Source organism: Phlebotomus papatasi, chromosome 3 (assembly GCF_024763615.1).
Source record: "Phlebotomus papatasi isolate M1 chromosome 3, Ppap_2.1, whole genome shotgun sequence".
Taxonomy (NCBI): Eukaryota; Metazoa; Arthropoda; class Insecta; order Diptera; family Psychodidae; genus Phlebotomus; species Phlebotomus papatasi.
This window is the reverse complement of record NC_077224.1, coordinates 88,820,295-88,845,963: the sequence shown is the minus strand read 5'-3', so window position 1 is coordinate 88,845,963 and position 25,669 is coordinate 88,820,295. Positions and strand designations below refer to the sequence as shown.

General features: G+C 33.7%; 3 protein-coding genes across 3 annotated transcripts; 1 reads left to right on the top strand and 2 right to left on the bottom strand.

The window, feature by feature from the left end:
* Window positions 1-266: 266 nt before the first annotated feature.
* LOC129806299 (uncharacterized) lies at window positions 267-6,045 on the bottom strand. Its single transcript, XM_055854771.1, has 2 exons — window positions 5,078-6,045; window positions 267-1,219 (listed from the first exon to the last, which is right to left on the bottom strand). The coding sequence occupies exons 1-2, from the start codon at window positions 5,418-5,420 to the stop codon at window positions 429-431; spliced, it is 1,134 nt and encodes a 377-aa protein (XP_055710746.1). The 5' UTR covers window positions 5,421-6,045; the 3' UTR covers window positions 267-428.
* Window positions 6,046-23,767: 17,722 nt separating this feature from the next.
* On the bottom strand, window positions 23,768-24,273 carry LOC129806298 (histone H3). Its single transcript, XM_055854770.1, has one exon. It carries the CDS (start codon window positions 24,214-24,216, stop codon window positions 23,806-23,808), a length of 411 nt encoding a protein of 136 aa, XP_055710745.1. The 5' UTR covers window positions 24,217-24,273; the 3' UTR covers window positions 23,768-23,805.
* A 262-nt stretch (window positions 24,274-24,535) lies between these two features.
* LOC129806294 (histone H4) lies at window positions 24,536-24,954 on the top strand. Its single transcript, XM_055854765.1, has one exon. It carries the CDS (start codon window positions 24,570-24,572, stop codon window positions 24,879-24,881), a length of 312 nt encoding a protein of 103 aa, XP_055710740.1. The 5' UTR covers window positions 24,536-24,569; the 3' UTR covers window positions 24,882-24,954.
* Window positions 24,955-25,669: the final 715 nt, after the last annotated feature.

The following is a 25,669-nucleotide window of genomic DNA, read 5'->3' as shown; positions in this document are numbered from 1 at the left end:
AAAAATTCATCGACATTGTCGAAAAAAAAGCCTTTTAAGCAACATTATGGTGTAAACATGACGTGATCCTGGTTGATTAATATCCAACTAAATAAGCGTAACATGAGATTTTGCAAAAGAATAGTCACTCCGGAGTTAATGAAATACCGTGAGTGATTGAAGACATTAATTTAGAATTTTTTGCAAATTAGAAGACCAAGATATGTCATTATTACTGCTACCGGAATTAGGGAAGGTATCATTTTGTGTGAAATAAAATAGTACACTTTTACCTTTTTTCTCAATCTTCCTCTCTATTTTTTTCTTGCCAAAAGTCCACAGTCAGACAGTACATAAGTTGAAGACATTTAAATTACATTAATTCACACGATAAAATGCAACATTACAGCAATAAAGAATTTTTTGCTCTGCAGAACACCAAAGTGCTACTAATTTTCACCGAAGCGCACATCTATGTCGGGATCTGGTCCATCAGTAATGGGAAAAGTGGTTGATGATGGTACACTGGGAGACTGACTGATCTGGAAAATTCCTGCAAGTTCATTATCCTCATCCTGGTAGTCAATAATGCGCAATTTTGATTTTTCCAGACGCTTAGATCGCATCAGAATTCGCAATTTGTCCGATGAGGAAGTCATCTCGAAGAGAATTGCACCGTGGACCGTGGTGGTGGCATTCAGAACCCTTAATTTTAAATCACTGAGATCCAGTTTATCCTCCAAGATGGTCTTGATTAGTTCATAGGGATTATCAGTGGCGCTGAAGACTCCCGTGAGAAGGAGTTTCCTCCCAAAATTACTTTTCTCGAGAATAGTCCCCAGGAACTCATTGAGTGATAGAAAGTCCTGCTGCAGCTTCTCCGTGGTATTAAGAATACCCTGTAATTGCAATTGAGTCTCAGCCAGCTTCTCAGTTACCTTCTTCACCTCCCTATCGCAAAAGCACACAGGGCCAATGGGTTCTGTGGGAAAGGGCAGAGCAGCCGGTGGCTGAGGGAAGGGTGGTACTACTGGTGGTCGCGGATTCCAGCCATGATTTCCGTATCCATTCCTTCTATTGCCACCCTCCTCATGGTGATGATGATGATGATGATAATATTGCTGGAAATGACTGGAATGTTCACCCTTATTTCGCCTTCTCCCAAATTTCTTGCCATCCATGTGAACATCCTCCTCCTCAGACGAAGAACTCTGATAGGCTTCGCATTTTTTGCTGAAAGCTAATAAATAAATAATTACCATCCCTTTTATCACTACACCTCATTAACAGGAGACATTCTAGCATAAAAGTCATCCCCTCAAATCCTAAGCAAATCTTCAAACGTTAAGGGTTAAAACAGATTATTTAATCTAAAAATATCCACTCAAAAAGCCCTTCTAAATGAGAGTATCTTGGCATAGATGAGTCTCAGAAAATTTCAGGTGGTTCGTTCCTGAGATAAATTGTCTCTACCCCATAATCTATATAATCTCTCCATGTGTGTCTCGGCTAAAATAAGAATTCTTAATGATTTTTTATTTCATTTAAAAACGTTTTGCTATACTTTCTTAGGATTTTTATAAATAAATCCATGTATTGGCAACTTGTACGTTGGAGACTACCTTTCCTATAATTAGAAAATTACAAGAGCGAGAAAGAAAACTCTTTAATATAAAAAAATATCCTGTCAGAAAACTCTTTTAAATGAGAGTATTTTTGCACAAATAAGTCTAATAAAGTTTTATGTGGTTCGTTCCTGAGATAAATGGTGTCTACTATTTCTTAGAATCTTCCTACGTGTGTCTCGGCTAAAATAGGAGACCTGGCAGACTGTCTTTCTCATTTAAAAATGTTCACAGTACCAAGCACAGTACTAACTTAAGATTTTTTACGCACAAAGCGTGTATCGGTAATATGAACGTTAGAAATGGCCTTTGCTATATTTATAATATTACAAGGGCAAGTAGAGCCGTCCGCGCCTTCACGATTCGAGAAGAAGATAATAATTTGGCTTACCAGGGCATTTTCACTGAAGAAAAGCACCTTTACTGGTTTACAAGGTCTTTTGTTGAATCTTATGAGCTTTCTAAAAAGCCCAAAATAACTAAATTTGGAATAAAAATGGATTTGTGCTGAATTTTTAAAAGAAACCTTCAAAATATCTGATATTAAAAACTTCAAAATAGTTTTTCTGGAGGATAGTGGGAAAGCTTTTAATAAATTTTTCTCAAAGAAAGCTACAAAGATTTATTAGAAGCATTAGATGGACCCTTAGGGGCTCTTCAAGCTTCCCATATCAGACCCCAAAATAATCAAAATCGGTGCTGTGTAAAATTTTCGATCAATTTTTGAAAGAAACTACGGGAAAACGTTTAAGACTCTAAAGGTATCTACATATTGGGAGCAATTTTCGTCAAAAATTTTATTTTTAAGGAAACCGTCTGTACTGCTGTAGGTGGCAACGTCAAAATTCTGTCAGAAATGCTATTTTTGAGGAAAATTGCTTCCAAAATGTATAAAGCCTTAAGAAAGAATTTTCCATTCAATTTTTGATCAAGTTCTCGGTATTTTCTTCAAGGAAAAGCCTTTTTGGTGTTCCTAACTAGCTTTCAGCTCATGAAATCCGCAATTTTGTTCAAGATTAGGTCCAAATTAGATTTTAATTTAAAACACGTAAAAGAACATTTTTCTTTATCAGAATTTCCATCAAGAAAAAAGCCCAAAGAAATGTGTTAAAGAATTTTAGGTGGAAATATACTCATTTTTGCAGGTAAATTTTATACCGAAAGCTTGCAATTTTCCTTTGAAAGAACGTTTTCTTACAATTATCGAATGTCCTAGACAGACTTATGCCTTAAGCCGAGAAGCGCTTTAGTAGGAAAATGATTACGTTAAGCTGTCTTTCGACTTAAGCCGTACGTCTGTCAAGGGCCCTAAATCGGTTCCTAAGTGGTAATGTAAAAATTTAAGGTCCTAGTAAAGAATTTATTAAGTTTTCAATAAGTTCAAATTCATTAAAATTGAATTAAAATTGATTTAATGTGTAATTTCTCAAGAGAACTTTTGTTCTTTGGCGTTCAAAAAACGTTTCTCCGGGGAAAAATGGTGCTATTGCAATAAAAAATTAACTTCTAGCGCATTTACTGTTCTCAAATGCTTCTGCATAATTAAAATTTCTTTGTGGTGGTCCCTGTCACGACTGTTTTACACAATCCTCTCCTTGTTCTAAACCCACCAAACAGTTGTGACGCGAACCAATGCAAAGAGAAGTCAATTAGCCTGAAGCACATAAAATAAGAACAGCTATGTAATAAAAAATGTTCATGTGGTTTCCCTTTTACATTTTTCCATTATTGGAATAGCACTATTATAAATTTTGAAAAATTTACTTCGATCGCTTGTTTAGTGTAAATTCCGGGCATACAGGACTTTAGACAGAGCTAAATCTCTAGTCTGAAGACCGCTTAAGCTAACCCTCAACTTTTAAGTTTAGTTTTTCCAAAACGTTTGGTACGAAATAAAAGTCAAAAAGCATCAGGTCAAAATCCTTTGCTTTTACTCTTGCATGAAAAATTGCTCTATAAATCAATTAATAAATTAATTAAATTTTATTTATAACAACATTGAATAATAATTATTATTCATAAATAATTAATTAACCTCATGTGATTTATATTTCATGATAAAACTATTTAAATTGTTTTTAATTTCAAGTCTCCTGTGAAAGGCCTTTTAACTACCTTTAACCATTTAAAGGCTGTAACACATTTTACGTCAAAAGGCAAGTGTTTAGCCAAGACCCAAACACAACAAAAAGCATCGCAAAAACTCCTTTTCTTTGCTTTTAAATTCAGAACACGACTTTTCTTTCATATTTCTTAATAATTTTTCGTATTTTGTCACTTATCTTCTACATTTTAAGAGGATATTTACGATATTTACAGTAAAGTTAAGTTAAAGACTAGCTTTTAAGGGACGTGTCTTAGCTTACAGTGAAAATAATTTTGCATTACACTATGATTTTTCACAGGAAAAAAAATTGCAAAATGTTCGTAAATGTTTGTATTTTTTCACAAACATTATTTGTCAAATTATCAATTGACCAACATTTTTTGTTCTTTTGAAAAACATTTGTTTGTAAATGTTCGTAAACACATAAAATATGTTTGTCAATTTTTGTCATTTGTTGGTCAAGTTTTGCCAGTCAAACAAAAATATACAAACAAATGTTTTTTAAAAGAACAAAAAATTCTGGTCAAGTGAACATTTAACAAAAACTGTTTGTGAAAAATACAAACTTTTACGAACTTTTTAGTAGAGCGTTAATTACGTAAGTTCTCAGGAAGAATTCACAAACATTTACGAACTATCATGCAATGTTTTTTCTGTGTACGGGAAGTGGGGTACCTTTGAATTGGGACACCTTTAAAATAAAGTTTTTTCCTCTTATTCCTAAACGGATCTGGACCTTACCACAATATGGTTTAGCCCCATAAAACATTTGTCAAACTAAATTGCATTATGTTGAGGCGCAATTTTGCTTGAAAATAGAAGAAAAAGCTCAATAAAAAAAATAAATAAGAAAGATAAAAGGCCCAATTTAAAATCTATCTCAAGTTTTGTCAAATCGGCAGGCAACTTTACCCGTATTTTGTTAAAAGTTTGTCAAAAGAATGTTTTCCATATATAAAATGTGAGAAAAAGTTTTGTCAAATTAGTAAATAACATCCTTTTGACAAAACTTTAACTCCATTTGTACGTTTAATAAAATATATTTTTTAGAGTACAACAATTCAAAGTTACCCTTCTGCCCCTTAGAGGAGACTGGGGCACCTTTGTTTCCCCTAGTTTATAGTTTAATTTCGAAGGAAAATATTGAGAAAACCACTCTTTATTCTAAATATATACTTCCCATACTATTCATTGAAACCATTGAAACATTTATCAGCCTCATACAAACATTTTTTGTACAAATTACACGCAATGAAAAATTTCATTTGGTGGCTAATTCTACCCCGATCTCCCCTATTGTCATTTTATAGAAAAATATGTATTTAAACATTGAAGGTATAATAGTCCTTTTAATCCTGATGCTTACCATTTACAGTGTAACTCATGACGTCGGAGCGATAGCCCAAGCCACGGTGCTGAACGAAAATCCAGTAGTTTATTGTATCGCCTAATTTGAAGGATTCCGACTCAGTCTCAAAGATCCATCTTCCAAAAGTCTTGTGATTAACGTCTTGAGACATCTGGCCAGCTTCTGTTTCCCCAATCGGTCGATTTATATTCCCATGGAAGGCAAATAGCTCAATGCCCGAACTGTCTGCCACTGAGACACGAAGGGCATGTGGACACACTTCCACTGCAGGACTCTGCAGGCGATAGGACATCACTGCATTAGCAAATAGGACAATCACTGCCACTTTGGTCAACATCATTCCTTCTGGTTCGGATCTTCTCCTGCCTTTTGCACACTGCACTGTTCTTCTCTCGTCCCACAAAACCAACTGAATTAAAATGACTAAATTTTGTGTCTCTATCACTTCAAGTTGAATTTAAAAATATTTCACTGTATAAAAAACCGCAAGAGTCACCGATATAACGCAAATTTCACTTATTTGGTTGGCTCTTTATCCAAATAAACAATCTACAGTAACTGCAGAGACCTTCAAAATATTTTGTCACTCTCTTGCATTTTGCACAAATCTCAACAGCGAAGATACAAACACTTGGTATAATAATACTGATGTATTTTTAAATTGGCTAAAGATTGAGGAATGTTTCCCTAATAATCAAGAAGGAACTTCACATAAAACCTTACAGCACTGACCCTTAAAATCCCTGAGAAATTGCACAAAGCGATTGTGAGGATTTTCCTCGAAAATCCATCCAGGAATTCCCTTCCAATTAAGTGTCTTAATATCGCTCCCAAACACTTAAAGCTTTATCACTTTGGAGCTCCTCCAAATTAATGCGTCACTAATGAGTGGCTAACATTGAATGTGAGTCTGATGTTAAGTGATCATTTTGTGATCGTGCGTTCAGTGCTTTTGCCTTTGGGATAACCCACACCAAAATCCACCAGAAATCACATACAATACAACCAACACTGGGGAGGGGAATTTATTAACCCATTAAAACCCATGGTATGATTTTTAACACGACGAAAATATTGTGGTCAGTATTTTAGAAAAAAAAACTTAATAAAACGTTTCAATACGTTTTAGATGGCTCATACACTGTGAGAAATCCGAAAAAGTTAAAATAACATTCCGGAAATGTTAATTTCCTGCAAAATTGATCCAAAATCGGTGTAAATATTACCCTTTTTAGATGTATTGAGGTTTAAAGTTATCCTTTTTCATGTTAATTTTATCCTTAATAAGGTGTAAAATTAAAATTACAAAATGTTAATATATTTTCACACCTAAAAAGTGTTAAAATTATGATGAAAAAAGTTAATCGCATCCTCTTTTTTTCTCTCTGAGAAATTTTTCCTCGATTTCCAATCTGGAGGTTGGTTACCAACGCTAAGACGGCGGTGGCCACTAATACTCAAGTACGAAAATTTTTAAACTTTAAACACTGAAAAGCACTAGCTCTAAAACTGTTATTATATCAATAAAATTGAAATTCAAAATAAAAATTACATTAAAAAAATCATAGTAGGAGGAAGTGGGGCACTTTTGAAAGCGAAGCACCTTTGAAATTGGGATTTTTCACCTTATTTTTAAATAAAATTGAGCCTTATCGTGATATAATTTAGATGCACAAACAGATTGAGTAGCTAAATTGTATCACGATAAGGCTCAATTTTATTTAAAAATAGGTGAAAAACCGCAATTTCAAAAGTGCCCCACTTTCCCCTAAACAGAAAAAAATATTTCGTGAAATTGTTCGTAATTATTTGTGAATTTCTATTGGGAATTTACAAAATGAATTTACATAATCGCATAATCTTAACTTAAGAACTTGACGAACATTTCTCATTCCTTTACAAACATTTATTTGTAAATAATTTGTCTAACAACATTTTACAAAAATTTTAATATGTGCTTACAAACCTTTACGAACAAATATTTCTAACAAAAAAAATGCTACTCACAAATAGTATATTACGAACAATATTTGTAAAAATGTACAAACTTTTACAAACATTTTTGCGGGTTTTTGCGATTCACAAGTATTTCGTGAATCCCCAGTAGGAATTTACAAACGTTTACGGAAAATTTTACAATTTTTTTTTGAGTATGTAAGAGAAATAATATTTGACCAATTAAAATGTTGAAATTGTCAGTAATATCCTAATTTAGGTTAATGAAATCTTTAATTTGGTCAGTAAAAAAGGATCTCAATTTCGGTTAATAAAACTATCGATTTTGGCCAGTTATCAAAAATGCCTCTGATACACCTATTGGATTGTAAAAATTTCATGAAATCAAAATTTCCATCCATTTCTTTTCCTCAAATGTATTAGACATAATTATTCCCACCCTTAGCGTTTAAATCGAAATTGAATTTAGTTTTAATGCTGAAAAGGACTATGAAAGATTTCGAAAGATACATGAAATACGTTTGAGAAAGAAAAGAACTGATATTTGGATGTAATGAAATTTTCCCGAACTAAAAGGATTAGAAGAGGTATAAAAAACCAAATTTAGTCAACAAAAAACAAATTTAGACCAGAAAAAATATCAATTTTACTTAGTAATGCACCCACGTACACCTTTTACACTAGGAAAATTTCATGAAATCAAAATTTCCATCCATTTACTTCTCACAAGATTTTCATATATCTATCTCACTCTTAATCAAATCAAAATTAAGTTCTCTTTCTTTTTGAAATGTTTTGCACATGTCTATCTCACTCATTGGCACTCAAAATTGGTTTGAACTAAATTTAATTTGATCTGATGTTTAAAAGAAAAAAAAGAGTTCGAAAGGGTGGAATAGATATATGCAAAATGTTTGAGAAAGAAAAGGTGATCTAAAAGGTGTGCCAGAGCCATTAGCATCTAATAGTACTAATGAAAACGCACTATTCTTTATTTTCCCTTTATCAAAACTTACGTAACGGTTTTATTGCTTCAAAATGTCTAAATTAAACCAATAATCAAATTCAATCGAAAAAATAAATAATTAATTTAAACCGTTCGGATTTTTCATACGTATTTAAAATTAAAAATATAATATCAATGTAATATTTAGAAAATATATAATCAGAAAGAAAATAAAAACATTCACAGACAAATTATGAAAATATTTAGCTATCACGGGTTACTGTTTATGTCTAGGATATTAGCACACGCGTGTACTAAATGAACAATTTAAGTAAATTTATCATTTAAAAAATTAACTAAGAAAATTTGCACGAAAACGCACTCGGTATAGATTAAAAACATTACGGAATCATTGCTTTAAGTGTACTAAATATGTACTAAATTTAGTACTAAATCACATTCCATTATTTTCTTCGGGCTCAATGATTTTTGATGGTCCCTCATATCTTTGAATTTTATTTTCATTTTATATTCAAGTCTGCATTTTTTTCACAACAAATTTTCACGCGCTAAAATTGGATCCAACGCTGTTGGAATTTACGTCCGCAGCTGCCTTAAATCTTCTCTACTCTGCTCCGGTGCCTTTGGTAGGCTTGAGTACATAGGAGTTTGTGTTGTATCATCTGGTGTAACCATCACTATGTTCTCCTGCTACAATCCTCCCCCAGTGACGAGTCTTGCTGACTTAGAAAGCTTTTTAGATCTAGCTCTTTCATATGATAATTTTGTAATCATGGGTGATTTTAATGTCAACCTCCATTTGACCAGTATTTTATCAAAAAAATTCCTTGATCTTTTATCGGCACGCTCTCTTTTTTATGTCCCTTTTAACCCTACTAGATTGGGTTCACTGTTGGATCTAATGATTCTACCCTCTTGTGATTCTCAGAGGATACTGCAACATAATCAGGCTCCTCTTCCAGGAATCTCGGATCATGATTTGATTTATGCCTCTTACAATTTACGTCTACCTAAACCTGTTAACAAATATAAAATAATTTATGATATTCGAAACTGTAATGACTTGGCTGCCCGAGCTTTGGCCCTGCAGGTGGATTGGGGAGACATTTACTTTGAGGCCACTTCCACAGGAAAGGTAGAACATTTTACAAACACTATTAATGATTTATTTGAGAGAGTTGTGCCCAAGAAGCGCTCACTCATTCCGCCTTTTTCCACCCCCTGGATTGACGATAACGTTGTGTCACTGATTAAGCGCAGAGATTTTGCATACAAGAAATGGAAGCGATCTGGTTGTACAAGTGATCATGTTAATTTTAAGCGCCTACGAAACAAAGTGCGTAACCTTATCAAAAATCGCAAGAAGAAGCACTTTAATAGTTGCCTAAATCCAAAGCTCCCCCCAAAAACTCTCTGGAGCAACATTAAAAAACTAGGTTTGCGCCCTTCTGTTTCACCTAGTGATAGTTCTTCCATTACTGCTCATGATTTGTGTACATTTTTCTCCTCTTCTTCCGCTGCGACTGTGGCTTCCCCTTCTCTTCCCCTCGCGCCCTGGGAGGGTTTTAGCTTTAGCTGCGTCTCGCAAGCGGACGTCGTTCATGCTATCTCCCGTGTCAGGTCAAGTGCCGTTGGGTGTGATGGCGTTTCCCTTGACTTCTTAAAAATTCTTCTCCCGGTGATCACTCCAGTGCTCACTAATATCTTCAATCACATCCTTACAAGTTCAACTTACCCGGATACTTGGAAGCGGGCCCTTGTGGTTCCAATTCCCAAAATTTCTAATCCCAAATCTCCTTCTGACTTTAGACCTATTAGCCTTCTCCCTGTCCTTTCAAAAGCTTTTGAATTTATTCTGCATGAACAAATCTCTCAACATCTGACTGACAATGGCTTTCTCTGTGATTTTCAATCGGGTTTCCGAAAAGGTCACAGTACTACCTCCGCACTTCTCAAGGTAAATTATGACATTTCTTCAGCTATTGACCGTGGTCGTTTTGTGATTCTAGTTCTTCTAGATTTTACTAAGGCCTTTGATAGTCTTCCTCACAACCTCCTTTGCTACAAGTTGTGTAGTCTCTTCAAATTTTCTTCTTCCGCTGTTGCCCTTATTCAATCCTACTTTGCTGGTAGGTCACAAATTGTAAAATTTGGTGACAATAATTCACCACCTGCATTTCTAAGCAAAGGCATTGGCCAAGGTTCAATACTCGGCCCTCTTTTATTCTCCCTTTTCATCAATGATTTACCTTCAATTTTGTTAAATTGCCTATTCCATCTCTATGCAGATGACCTTCAAATCTATGTGGATGGTGATCCTACCAGTCCCTTGGGCGCCTTTGAACATATGAATTCCAACCTTTCTAATATTGAGCACTGGGCGTCTTCGAATGGTTTGCTTTTAAACCCGAAAAAGTCTCAAGCCATCGTTATTTATAAGAGAACAGCTTCTTTTGATTTTTATCCTCTACTCCTTCACGGAGAAATTATTCCCTTTGTTGATCAGGTAAAAAACCTTGGAGTAATCTTCAATTCCTCTTTGTCTTGGTCAGATCATGCCACATCAATTTGCCGTAAGGTCAACTATTCTTTGTACACCCTTCGACGCTTCCGGGACATCACACCTTATGACACTCGCTTGCTCCTCGCGAGAGCGCTTCTTCTTCCTTTCTTTAACTACGGAGCAGAACTCTTCTTTTCGGCGGATAGTGACACCATCCGTCGTCTAACAGTTTCTTTCAATAATTGTGTCAGGTATATCTGTGGCTTAAATCGCCGGGACCATATCACTCCCCATAGAAATGTATTTATTGGCTGTGACCTTACTTCACACTTAAACTTAAGAGCTGTGCTCTTTCTATTTAATTTGTTAATATTTGGGTGTCCTCAGTACCTATCGAGTCTTCTGGTTAGGGGGGGCTCGGCCAGGGTTCGGGGACTCATAGTGCCTAAGGTCAGGAGTGACTGTCTTTACCGGTCATTATTTGTAAAGGGCGTAGTTATTTTTAACTCCGTTCCAAGTGATCTGCGTAGGTCTGCAGATGGCATCCGACGCTTTTTTCAGGCTGAATCTTAAGAGAACACTTATTGGATTTTTTTTTTCTTACTTAATTTTCATTTACCTTTCTTATACTATTGTAAATTGTTCTTTTATTTTTCTTTTTCCTTTTTTTTTTGCTGCTGTTTTTTAACTTGTTTTTCTTTTTTCTTTATCACAATTGTAAGAGGGATGAACCCTATTTTTGTGATTGAATAAATATTACTACTTACTACTTACTAAAAACAATTAACAATCAATTTATATTGACTACCTTTTACGTATTATCTATGTTCCAAACAAAAACAGTTTTTTTGCCATGACATATTAAACCTATTTTATAGTCTCAAATGAGATTTTTCCGAACCACAATGCAAAATTTATACAATTTGCAGACTTTTATTATAAAATTCAACCATTAATTACTATAAATAAAATGAGATAAAACTCATTTGACACTAATTTTTCACAGTTTCACGATACTTTACAGATGTTTTCCCTGCTAAGAATTCCCATAATGTTCTCTGATATGAAAGCAAATTTAAAATTTATATTTCATGCTAGCTTTCAGAAACAGAAAATTATCGAGTTTCTTTTGGTTTTCCCTCTTCCTGTTTTGTCGACTTCTTTTATCAGTTGTTATGATGTGCATAAAGCAATTCTCAACTACTTGCAAACACAAAAGTTCACACAATTTTCGCAAAATAGCAATAAACATAAATCAAAGAATATTTTCCCACTAAAAATTCTTCTGGGATATGTTCAATTTTATTTTTCGAAATGAGTTTTGTGCGAATAATTAAGTGTCTAGCGTTGAGAAAAAAAATTAATAGACTTGTCTTGTGTTCGATACGCATAATCAGCATAATAAATTCATTTTCGTGCGATGTGAAACTAATTGGATGGAAATTATTGAGTTAATTGTCCTCTGATGCGGGCAAGAAGGTGATTATCCTAAGATTTCAGTGTCAGGATTTTGAGACGTCTCGAAAAATCTTGAGGGATTTGTGTGAATCACATGGTTAAACGAAATAGAAGCAGAAGTATCTGTATGGCAGTTGGAGAAGTTAGTGAAACCCATTAAAGCTTACTTCAAAATAACTTTTGGTGATGGTCTAATAACATGGTAAGAACAGTTTCTCTCGGATCTTGCATTTTATTGTTATATTCTTTTTGTCGCTTTAGCAGCAATAAGCAAAAAATATTTTAAAAAAATTAAATGATTTTGAAATAAATTGAAATTGAACAAAGAAATTTTAAAAAATGAATGTTTTTCGCAATTTTATTCTAAAATATCGATTTATGAGCTAAATTTTAAATCACACTTTAAAAACTGATTCATATACTTTAACAAAGATTGTTAATAATTTTAAAGTACCAAATTAATTGAAGTTCTTAAACTAAAATGTAACAAGCTTCACAATAACGAACCTGAAAAGGAAATACTAACCTGCTTTAAGATTTCTTTAGTTCTAAAACTTGTCGAGGGAGCTTTTGAACTTTTAATGACAAAAAAACTTTTAAGATGAATATCATTTAACTTTGTTTCAGAATAGAAAATTGTCTATTTAATTTATATCATTAAGCTTTCTATATCTCAGAATTGGAGGGAATATTTGAGAAATATAAACCAATTAAGGGAGAGTGGGGCAGTTTCGCGCATCTGAACTTTTATTCAAGACTCATTTGCTACGAATATGAACTATAGGGGAAACTGGGGCACCACCAAACACGGGGTAGCACAAAACACTGCGCTTTTTTAATCAGATATTCAACTTCAGGGGACAAAGACTTACTGTGTTATCACACTTGCACATTAAAATTTTAATATAATTCACATTAATTATCGCTGGTTACAGTCCAAATGTGTAATTTACGTGTTTGAATCATTTTATATTCAAAATTTGATCTATTTATTGATAAAAAGGTGGACTTGGCCCGCAAAATTTGATATAACTTAATTTATAGCATTAATGCGAAAAATTAATGCGATTTTCTCTTTAATTTTTTAATGTGAAAAATTTTTATGCTTTAGGTAAATTTAAACTTATTTTTGCAGGCCAAGTCCACTTCTTTATCAATAAATAGAAAAACTCCAAATATTAAGTGACTCAAAGACACAAATAACATATTTGGACACTCACAAGCGACAATTAATGTGAATCACATTAAAATTTTAATGTGCAAGTGTGATAACACCGTTATAGACATTTTTAGGCAGTATAGTTTAGAAATAAAAATTACTGTTTTGTGCTACCCCGTGTTTGGTAGTGCCCAAGTTTCCCCTATGCAAACTAACAAAGCCTATTTAGTTTATCTAAGGTATTGGCTATTTTAAAATACACAGCATTGTTCCTGTGTAATTATTTATTACCCCAAAAAACAAGTGCTTTCATCAATTGTATTGCTTGTGTGAAACTACCCCATCCTCCCATATCACTACTTTTTTCAACTAAAATCAATGCAGTCCAGTTAAAAATGTCAAGACCTTTAATTAATTCTACCCTTAAGAAAGTCGATTGACAAATAGACCCTCTGGAGCGAATTTAGCTTTGATTTTGATAAAACCAAAATGGAAAATCTTCTCGGTCATACATATGGTGGATTTACCACTTTTCGCCACTTATGAGCGATTATTGAGCTCCAAAGTTAGTTTTATTTCCACTGCTGCTAATTGTAAAGTCGAAAAATAACAAATTACTTAGAATCCAATATTTCTCATCAAATATGCCCAGTAGTGTCATGAAACTTCTAAATTATATTCGCAGAATACATAAATTTTGTATTTATTTAGTTAATATTTCATTTTGTATTATTTTTATATAAAAATGAGATATGGCAGTAAGTGGTAATGCTTTGAAGCTTATTTTACCACCAGTCGCCATTGCATTTCAATAGGCGACGCTAACTTCACTTCGTAGATTCTCAGTTATCAAATCTGCATTGTTTACCTTTTGCAATAATGCAATAAACAGATTACTCAAATAAAATTGAAGAAAAATCAACTAAAGTAAGAAATAAAAATGTTGTCGTAATAAGAAAGAAATGCCAACATATTCTTTTCATAATATTGTGCAAAATAATCGAATTTGGATTTTTTCAAGTGAGTGGCGAGAAGTGGTTAGAAAACTGGCAGAAAGTGGTAAAAACTGGCGACTAAGTGGTTATTCTACCTCACTAAATGCTCACTTGAGAAGAAATAAATTGAATAGAATTGAAAAATTAAAAGAAAAAAAACACTTTGAAGATAATATTTTTTTTAATCTAATGCGACGGTGACGCTACGTTTTGCGTAAAGAATAGTGAAGTCATTAAACAAATTATAAACCTAAAAAACATATTTTTATTTATTTATTATAAGTTCTTTTGTGAAATTACTTCTTCAAACGAGATTTATTTATTTAGAAAAGCAAAAAATCCATAAAACAATTTCATTCGTACGCCATTTATGTACGTTGAAAATCAAAGTCCATAAGACCTACCATTCAGGTCTTACCGTTAAGGCCTTAAAAATTCTCTATAGCCAGGTATTATTAAGATGTTATTAGGTATTTAAGGCAAAAACCCCTTTACACTGCATCAGAGAGGATACATTCTTAAATTCAATTTTAAAAACGTTTTTCGTTAATTTAAAACTTAAAAATGGATGAAATTATCATAGGTGTTTTAGAAAAATTAATATAGGATTAAATTTATTATCCGTACTATCTGATATACCTTATTAACAATTGAATAAAATAGACTATTTGCGCTATTCCATCCAATGAAAAATAAAAAGGGGAAATCTTTTCCTGAACATTTTTTTTAGTACACGGCTGTTCTCATGTGATACTATCTAATCGATTTTTCTTTGCATTGGTTTCCATCATGACGTGTTCCAAAATCACCAAACAGTCGTGACAGGAGTCAACACAGTTGATTACGCAGAAACACAGCCATGTACTAAAAAAGATATTCCGGCTTCTGCTCAATGATTTCGCTTTGCACTACTCATTGGAATTAGCACCATAATTTCTGTGAACATTTTGGTCTTTATTACTGACTTATTTTATTTAGGGTAAATTAAGCTAATTCAAAACCTGCTCCAAATGGAAATTTTTCACTACTCCAAATGGAAACGTCATTGTTTTCATGATAAATACAGTACTAAATTATTATATTTATATATTGTCTATACCACAGTTTCACTATTTAGTTAATTTTACTCTAAATAAAGCGAAAACCCATTTATATTCACAAATTTTGATTTGCTAATTTCTGAGAAAAATTAAAAATGTAACAAAGTCTTCACATAAAATCATAAAGAAAAAGAAACAGGAAAAATACTCATATTGACTATGTAATACGAAATATCTTCTGGATCAAGTTTTATTGGTACGTTTTTTCATTATCGCGATTATCGCGCTCTCCAAAGAAAATGCAGATATAACAAAAGTCGATGCAAATATAATGCAGGCAGTTCCGCTTTCAAAGAAAGTCTCGGGACCGAAAAAAATCCCGCTAATTCACTCCAGTGACATAGAAAAATTGCATATCCACAGGAGAGACCTTTGGAATGACTTACAAAAACGCCGTGATATATGCAAGACATTTTTGGCACCAATTTTGTAAGCCTTTTCATAGACCAAGGGTTTATAAAAAGTGCATTTCAAATTTAAGAATTTTAAAAATATTTTTTTTTATAAATTAGCTCAAAATAGTAGGCAATTCATATCAAATTCTTTCAGTCCGTTTTCTCTTAACCCTTTAACGACGAAACAGTTTTCGCGGATCGAAAATCAGCAATAAAAATGATACCAATGAACAAAACCAGTAAAAGGTCTTATATCTGAAGGTCTTATATCTGGGCTTCGAAAAGCCAACAGAGTCTGATTTGATGTATTTCTTGCCTCTACGAACGATAGGGACAAAAATAGCCAAAAAATTTAAGTAATTTTTCTGACAAAACCAATGACTGATAATTTTCAATCTAATGAAAAATATTATGTTTAAGCATTATAATTTCTTTTCCCAAAACGGTTTTGCTTAAAAAAAATTGGAAGTATAAAAAATATTTAAAATTAATTTTCATTATGAGACTTTAAAAATTCGTCATTTTTGAGCTTAAATATTTACTACATAGCAAATAGCTAGAGAATTGAAAAAAATATTTTAGATTCCTTCAACCTTCTACTTTGCAATTATGTACAAACATAAGGAAAAAATAACTTTAGGTACTCAAGAAAAATTATTTTCTTTATGGGACACCGGTGTTCCAATCGTCCTTAAAGGGTTAAAGCCGGAATTCCCTATATCTCCCAAAATTTTCCAATTAGAGCTTATGTTTTTACAATTGTTAATCACTTAAATTCATTTCTGTTTATAAATTTATAACTAGTTGAGTGATTTCGAGGGTTTTAGAGTGAATGAAAGATGAGAAAAGGAGTAATCTCGTGATTGAGGTACAAAAGACATTAAGAAATTACTTTCTTGTCCGTCAGATTGTCTCGCACATCTTCTCCTAATACCTGTTTCACTTTTCCAAATCGCGTGAACCATTAAGCCAGTTCGAGGTTAAAGATCTAACCCATAAATCACAGCAATTTAGTAGTAGTTATATCCTACAAATCGTATTGCGTTACCAATTCATTCGATTGGTGGATTTTCTTCTTCATTCACGACCAAAAAGCACGTAAAGGAAATTAATTTTTACTTTTTGACTCTCAATTGCAAAAGACTTTTCTTCTCTTTTCTCTCTATTTCTCCATCTCACTCTATTATTCAATATCACAAAAAATAATAATAAAAAATAACTTTCGTCACAATCATAAGCATATGTACATTTAATGTGATAAGCTATAAAATTATTGCAGTGTTTAGTATAGATTTATGGGGTGTGAGTTAAGAAATATAATAAAAGAAAGAAAAATAGCAATCGTTAAAATTCATTGATCGTTTTCACCTTAATCCGAAAATGGATTGAAAGACAGTGTTTTCAATCGGTTTTGAAGGTGGTAAAAAAATGTGTATATGCAAAAAGTACTTACATAAAAATTTAATAACATCTCCATGACATTTTTTCCACAATATCATTTTTTTTTTTTTGGTGCACATCGTGCAGATCAATCAAATGTAGAGTAAGGGGAGAATGAAGAGGAATATGCATAAAATGAATAAATTTCCTGAATATGCATTTGTTATCCATTCGATTGCAATAAAAAAAAAGAGAGAGAAACGAGAGTAGAGCCATCAAGTTGGGAATGAAACGAATTGCTGGTCTGCTGGGAAACGTGAAAATTTTTTTTTCCACGTTCACAATTTTCCGGGGATGCATCAGATAGTAGAGAATCCCCTAGTCCAAAGAGAGGAGAGAGAGATAGTGAAAGAGGAGCTTTTCCTGCTTGGTGGGATTCCAAACGGCCCCAAAAATTTATTAATAACATCCCTCGACACCCAGAAGATTTATTCACAATCACGAGCACTGAATCCATGGGGAGATATTGGGAAGGGAAGCGACAGGCTTCACAGGGATTTTCCAGAGATCACAGTGGAAGGGCTCAAACATCATTTTCAAGTTGACTTGATGTGTGCTTGTGATTGTTGAGCGACAGATTTTTGGGAGAGAAAAGGCAATAGCTGAGAGTGATAAGGGAGTTTTCATGCCCTAAATTTCATATTTCCTCATTACGGTCTATGACGTAATATAAACATATAAACAGCCAGTCGACGAGATAATATCATTCCCAACAACAAAATAACCATTTCTTCAATCTCATTGCCTGAAAATAGTTTTCTTGGAATATTTTCAGGCCATGGCAAAAGTTAATTTAACGACAAAACTCATTAAACTATAATTTCATTAGGTCATAAAATCAACTGAAATCTGTGGTCAAATCTCTCAAAAGCATCACTCATTGGAAAAAGATTAAAATCGAGACAAACCGGACAAATGATGAATAATGGTGGTATTCCAAAAAAAATGTAAGGGGAAGTCTTTCTCCTGGATATTATTTTTAGTACATTATTGATCCCATGTTACTGCATTATCGATTTTTCTTATTATATTGATCCCATCTCGACTGTTTTCCCTAGCCCTCGTTGTGTTCTAAAACCACCAAACATCATAGATACACACGAAAGAAAGCCAAATTCAAAAAAAGTCGATAATGCAGAAGCACATGAGAACAGTCATGTGCTAAAAAAATATTCAGATGAAATATTTCCATTTTTATTTTTCCATTGGAATAGCACGATAAACCTATTCTGATAGTCTAACTGTGTTATCACACTTGCACATTAAAATTTTAATATGATTCATATTAATTGTCGCTGGTGAGAGTCCAAATGTGTAATTTGTGTGTTTGAATCATTTTATATTCAAAATTTGATCTATTTGTTGAGAAAAAGGTAGACTTGGCCCGCAAAATTTGATATAAATTGATTTATAGCATTAATGCGAAAAATTAATGCAATTTTCTCTTTAATTTTTTAATGTGAAAAATATTTATGCTTTAGGTAAATTTAAACTTATTTTTGCAGGCCAAGTCCACTTCTTTATCAATAAATAGAAAAACCTCAAATATTAAGTGACTCAAAGACACAAATAACATATTTGGACGCCCACAAGCGACAATTAATGTGAATCACATTAAAATTTTAATGTGCAAGTGTGATAACGCCGTAATACTCATGGATTATAAAGCTTTATTAATAAGCAACAGCATTTTACAAAGTTACAGAGATTTGGTCCTTTTTATAAGGTTATTACGGTACACGATCCCTTCTAACTGATACATATAATCCCCTTAAAACCTATCAATAAATAACTTTAAAAGTTGGTCTACAACCAGTTTAGAAGCGATTTAAATCCATTCACCGACAACTTCAAGACTAGTCCAAAATCCAAGGGGTAAATGTTAAAATCGAAAATATAGTATACAGCTAGTTGAAAGTGCATGGAAGTCTTAGGAAGTGGAAGTAGAAGCTACCTTTGAGAATTTTTTTTGGATACAGAGAGTCTCAGAATTAACAAAGTAAGAATCGGAATTTCCTAAAAAGTTCTAGATCCGCATTCGCAGATCGGTTTTGAAATACAATTAAGACATTTCCACTTCCCATTTCCGGTATAATGACGCTGTTCAATTTTTGAAGTTCCTCGAGTATCATCGCATATGTCTGTCTTCACACGGTAAAAAAAACAAAGCAAAGATACTTTTCGTCCTACCATTATATTTAATCTTATAATCACTGAATAACCCCTTTGACATCTTGGTAGTTTTTTTTCGAAAATTCGAAATTGAGTTTGATTTCTTCAAACATCACTGACATTTTGTGCAAAAAAAACTATTCCTCTTTAGTCGAGACACTTTAGGAGAATCAAACTTATGGCCTAGACACACTTATGACTTAAGCCGAGAGACGACTTAGTGGAAAATTATAGAAATGTAGTTTAATCATTATTTCGAACATAAAATTACACTAAGTCGTCTCTCGGCTAATCCTCAGGTCTGTCGAGGCCCTTAAGCTATGGGCACAAAGAGTTAGTCTTCCTAGCTGGAATTTGAGACAGACAGAGGTGTGCAAGAATCGTTGAAACCGAATAAACGTCAAAATAAGTTTGTTCAGGTAGCGTTTTGACCATTGACTTACACGTTTCATTTGACATTTGTTCGGTTTCTAACGGTTCTTGCACACCTCTGCTCTAAAAGTATCTCACCTAAGTAAGTGCTTTCCATTAGTGTACAAAATCGTATTGTGTATTTAAAATTCGAACAAGAAAATACTTCAACCACTACACGGACGAAACGAGAAGTAAAAATGGCATTCCTACGCTTTCGAAACCGATTTTCGAATATATTTTCTCTTAAACAAATTAGGGATCTGAGCACATGGAATATTTATACATATATGTATAAAAAAGATATTTCAAGCAAAAATAAATTCCTTGTAAATATTGGAAGTGAAAAAAGTTGTGCAAATTGAAATTTAAAAAAAACTCTACAAAGAAATTATTTAAGGATTCACTTAAGGATCCTGGAAGAATTTAATAAGGGAATATTATGAACCTTTTGACTTTCCAGACAATAAATTAAGAACTGACACATTTTCGAAATTTAATATCAATTGTCTTATTAAAAGAATCTTCTGTTAGTTTGATATTTCAGTAAAATGATCTTTATGAAATATTCTAAACTTTCACACCTGGAGTTTGCCTAAGAGAAAAGATATTCGAAGATCGCTTTTGAAAGCAAAAAGGAACGAGATTTTTACTTCTCGTATTGTCCGCTTGGTACCTGAAATACTTCCTGTTCGAATTTTGAAGTGTCTCGAGTGTCAAAATGTATCGGTAATAATTTTGTTGTCAGAGGAAAAACCAAACAATGAAACGGAGGCTCATAAAATTCCTTTTTTAACAGCCTCTTGTAGCATGGTATTTCACACTTTTTGTCAACTTTGAACGACAGTATTGTTTGAAATTTCGAAATTGTGTTTGACTGGCATCAACGAAATTTTATTTTTATCCAAGACACTATTTGAAAATCAAACTCCAGCTGTGAATAAACAGGTTTTCTTCATTGATTTCAATTACGATAACTTGCAAGTTTAAAAAAATGTAAAATTTCGATTAAAATTGAAAATTACGGAAGAATAACGGAATCCTAGCTAAAATTGTCGCGACTGTTCTCATATGCGCCACGACTGTTCCTATTTTGGCCCTGAGATTGTTCTCAACTCCCCACTTGACGTATTCACGACTTAAGCCGGGAGACGGCCAAACGCAATTATGATCAAAATAATTATTATACTAAATTCCCTTCAGCTTCCCACTAAGCCGTTTCTCGGCTTAAGCTGAGGCACGGCTTAGTCAAGAAACTGTTGAAAATGTCTTCTAATCATTATTTTAATTATAATTACATTAAGCCATCTCTAAGCTTAAGTCGTAAGTGTGTCCAAGGCTTTGCGCTTTAAAAACTTTAATACAAATTCTTCTCTATCCTTATTCCGTTTTAGGCCTTCAAATTATTTAAACAAAATTTGAAAATTTGCTAAAATCCTTTACATATTTTTTATATTAAGATTTTATTCTAATAGAAGAGATTTCATTTAAATCTTTAAGGACGATTGGAATATCCATGACCCAAAATATTTTCTTTTGCTACGCCCATTTAAAATTACGATCTGATCTAAAAGGTTACAAATCAATTTTTTTGACACCCCATTTTTAACCTTTTCGTTCTTAAAGGGTTAAAAATTAATAGTTTGGTATAACAGCAACTAACTAAATTTCTCATACCATTTTGTATACAGATACTTTTAAGTAAGTTTATTAATCTCCTCAAATAAACCAAAAAAGAATGAAAAATTTATTTGCCTTTATGTTAGTGTATTAAAAATTTATAAAAATTATTTAAATTTATTTAAGAAGTTTCAAAACTGAAAATACTCGCAACTACACCTCATTTTAGCGTTTTTTTCTAATTTTGTGCCTTATGCTACTGGCTTGGTGTTTGAGATTCTTAAAGTTATATTCAAACTAAATATTCCGAATAATTATTTTCTCTATTTTTCCTTTGGATAAAAAGATCATCGATTTTATTGTTCTTAAATTATTGAAAGTTTGGCTTCTTTACTTTAAAAAAAAAAGTTTTTTTGTGAGTATGAATTGCTGTAGAAATCTTGAAGGAAAGGACGAAAGGGATAAATCTCCCGCCCAAACGAAGTCTCAGGGAAATTGTTCTAGTCTAATTCAGATGGGGTGCTGATTTTTAGGAATGTTTTATGAATATTCCTGGATAAAATGGAATTCTGCCAGTCTCCACGAGATACAGCCATATGAACGCAAGAAGGACTATCAGGATTTTAATCCGTATCAATCCTTCAACAGTAAAAGTCCGCCAAAATATTTTCAGATTGAAGGCACTTTCCTCACTTTCCTTCTTTATCAGGAGATTTAAATCAAATAATTTCCACTTACCTGGGGCCTGGATGATCATCTGCTCCTGGCAACTGGAGTCTGGAAAGAGAAAAGGATCATAAATTCCCGGAAAAGTGATCCAGAAAATAATCAAGTCTCCTCCAAGAGGTAACAGAAGTAACATTTGAAATCAGAACTAAGCGGAATCTCTCACCAGGCCTTCTGGAGATCCTCCCTGGAGGTACTGGATCATTCCCACCAGCAACTCTTGTTGTTCCTGATGTTTCTCTTAAAGGGGATCCAGCTTCAGAGACACTCATTTCACATTATTCTAATTATTCCTTATTGTCTCTCATTGCACCTGACTTCCGGAGAACACAGGAGGAGGCATGGTCACCATTTTTTCCCTTCCAAATCTCCCAATTATTCCCTAACCCTACTTTTAGAAGAACTTCTTTACCCGCCAAAAAGCCCCGTTCTCCTTTAAAAAACCATTCTAGCAACAAGTAATAACAAAATTTGAGGTGCTTCTCCTTTCAAGAGCTTCCCATAAGCCCATCCCCTGCAGAATTTCCCGGAAAAACCAGCAAATCTTTTCACAATGACACTCTTTCACCCTCTCTTCCAAATTATCACTTTTTCCACCACTTTCCTTCTCTTTATGTAGATAAATCACCTGACTCCTGATCACCTGATATTAGTGAGATTCCCAGTAATCCCTAATCACAAATTCCACTTCACAAAACAAAGAAAACTCGCGGGAAATCGCGAAAAAAGAAAGAAACTTGCGGAGTTCAGATTAAAACTTTTCTGTTTAAGGCGGCAAACTAGATTTACTGAAAAAAAATCAGATGGCGCACCGAGCGGGGAAGTGTCGTTCAATTAATCGACATTGATTTTCAAACACGTTGAATAAGTAACGGTCACTTCAGAGGAACTAAGAATTAAAGAAATTCTTTAGAACAAAACTTTAAATTCTTTCTTCGAAATTAATTTCTTCGAGTGCAAAGGACATCAAAAATGTGATTTTTTCCATTTCAGAGGCAAAAACGGATATTTTTTAAAGTCAATTAATTGGGTTTATTTAATTGGGTAATCATTAATTGGGTTCTGAAATCTAGAACGGTAATTTCTGGGCTTAGAAGAGCAGTCAGCAGAAGTCCTCTTGTCGGGAAATTTGACAAGAATCTCAGCAGCGATCCTCTGCCGAAGACAGAAAGCCTGGATGACTGAAAAGAACCATAAAGTCACGAAAGAAAAGAAATTAATGCTAGGAGGAAGTTGGATACCTTTGAAAGTGGGGCACCTTTGAAATTGGGATTTTCTCCTATGTTTAAGTGGAACTGATCCATATCATAATGCAATTTAGCTTCTCAATCTGTTTGGGCACGATAAGGAACAATTTTATTTAAAAATAGGTGAAAAATCCTAATTTCAAAGATGCCCCGTTTCCTCTATCCTTTTCAAAGTAACTTTACAAAAGACGACGCAAAAAAAGTAATAAGTCCAGCCCAGATTAATTCAGGTTTTTCCAGACTAGAGCTAGAGCCTTTATTAATATTCACACGAACTAAATAATAATTTGAAGTAATTTATTAAAAGTAAAAACCGTTTGTGTTCTAAGGCCCTAAAAATATTTTCCACAGCGCTCCATCGGAATTGTCATAGCATCAGTTGGAACTTTCCACTGTTAATCCTAACGCTCCTCAAACGAGCATACTGCAAAGTGTATGCTTTCTTTTCCTAAAATTAGCATTAAATCAAACATTTTCAGGTTTTCCATAGAGAAGATTTCATGTTAAACTCTCAATGCACTGAATTGTGGCCCTGAAAAGGGCCGTTTTTTGGGGTAAAAGAATTTTTTAAGCCATTTAAGCACGTTCTCCGCGAATACGACGAGCCAGCTGAATGTCCTTGGGCATGATAGTGACACGCTTGGCGTGAATGGCGCACAGATTGGTGTCCTCAAACAAACCCACGAGGTAGGCCTCACTGGCCTCCTGGAGAGCCATCACGGCGGAGCTCTGGAACCTCAGATCGGTCTTGAAATCCTGAGCGATCTCACGCACAAGACGCTGGAAGGGCAACTTGCGGATGAGCAATTCTGTGCTCTTCTGGTAGCGACGGATCTCACGGAGAGCCACTGTTCCTGGGCGGTAGCGATGGGGCTTCTTGACTCCGCCAGTTGCTGGGGCACTCTTGCGAGCAGCCTTGGTGGCCAGCTGCTTGCGAGGAGCCTTTCCTCCGGTTGACTTACGGGCAGTCTGCTTCGTACGGGCCATTGCTGTTTCTTCCTTCAAAAACTACTTACGATGTTTACGCTTTGAATAGTTCAGACAAACTATGCGTTCGCAGACCGTTTTCAGGCCTTTTATGTAATCGCCTTTCTGCAGTACACGAGGGAAACAACACATAAAATTATAATTTTATTAATTATTTTAATTTTTTCAAGAGACTTGCTTTTAGGTTTTTAATGTATTGCCATAAAGCTTAAAAATTTTGATTAATTCCTTAAATATTTGATAAGTTTTTTGAGAAGGGGCGTGGTTTAGTTAACAAAAGACGGGTCCCAAGCTGCAGAATTCAGTAGTTTGTTCTTGACTATCGTTCGGAATACAAGCAACAATAAGTGAAAATGACTGGTCGCGGTAAAGGAGGCAAGGGACTCGGTAAAGGAGGCGCCAAGAGGCACAGGAAGGTGTTGCGTGATAACATCCAGGGCATCACTAAGCCAGCCATCCGTCGTCTGGCTCGTCGTGGCGGCGTGAAGCGTATCTCTGGGCTGATCTACGAGGAGACCCGTGGTGTCCTCAAAGTTTTCCTTGAGAACGTGATCCGTGATGCCGTGACTTACACCGAACACGCCAAGAGGAAGACAGTCACTGCCATGGACGTCGTCTATGCCCTCAAACGCCAAGGTCGCACTTTGTACGGTTTTGGTGGTTAAATCCCTCAAATCTTCATCTCAATCAACAAAAACGGCCCTTTTTAGGGCCACAATACAATATTTAAAGAGTTTACCCGAAAGTCTTTTAAAGTTAAGTTAGATTTGAGTACAAAAAATCCAAGAAATGCAGATTTTACAAAATTTTCCTGTGAAAACTAAAATCCCAAGACTCAATAAAAACCGTCATAGTAAATACTTAGATAATAGCATATCACATCAAAAATGCGCTATAGTTTCCTATAATGTACCTAGCATATAGCAATAAGAAAACATCAATCTTTCGTTAGAAATAAGATCATGAACTCTAAAAAAAAAGTCTTAAAATTTCTTAATTGCTTTTGTTCAATAAAACAAATTGTTTCAAACCCAAATTCAGGTCAATTTTCAAAGGAATAAAAATGACCATTTTGTTTGCAAAACAAAAAAAAATAAACAAAAATAATAAACAATCAAATTCTTTAAAAACATGCTTTTAAAATATTTTATAAACCAAATACAATTAGTGTTCTAAATTTATCACACGAATATACAAATAACTAAAATGCTAAATGTTTCTTTGCAAATTGGAGGCAATACGTTAAGTATATTTCCCGTAATTTAATCTTCATCCTTTACATCTAAAGCAATAAATAAAGAATTTACTTCTATTTTAAATTTTTACATTTTGCGTGCTTTTTTTTTGTGAAAAGCAAGTCAAGAAAATATGGATATAAAAAGAATCATAAACTTTTCAGTGACGCTCAAACTCAACCCGCCATTTTGTTGTGCTGCGTATTTCAGACTTTTTA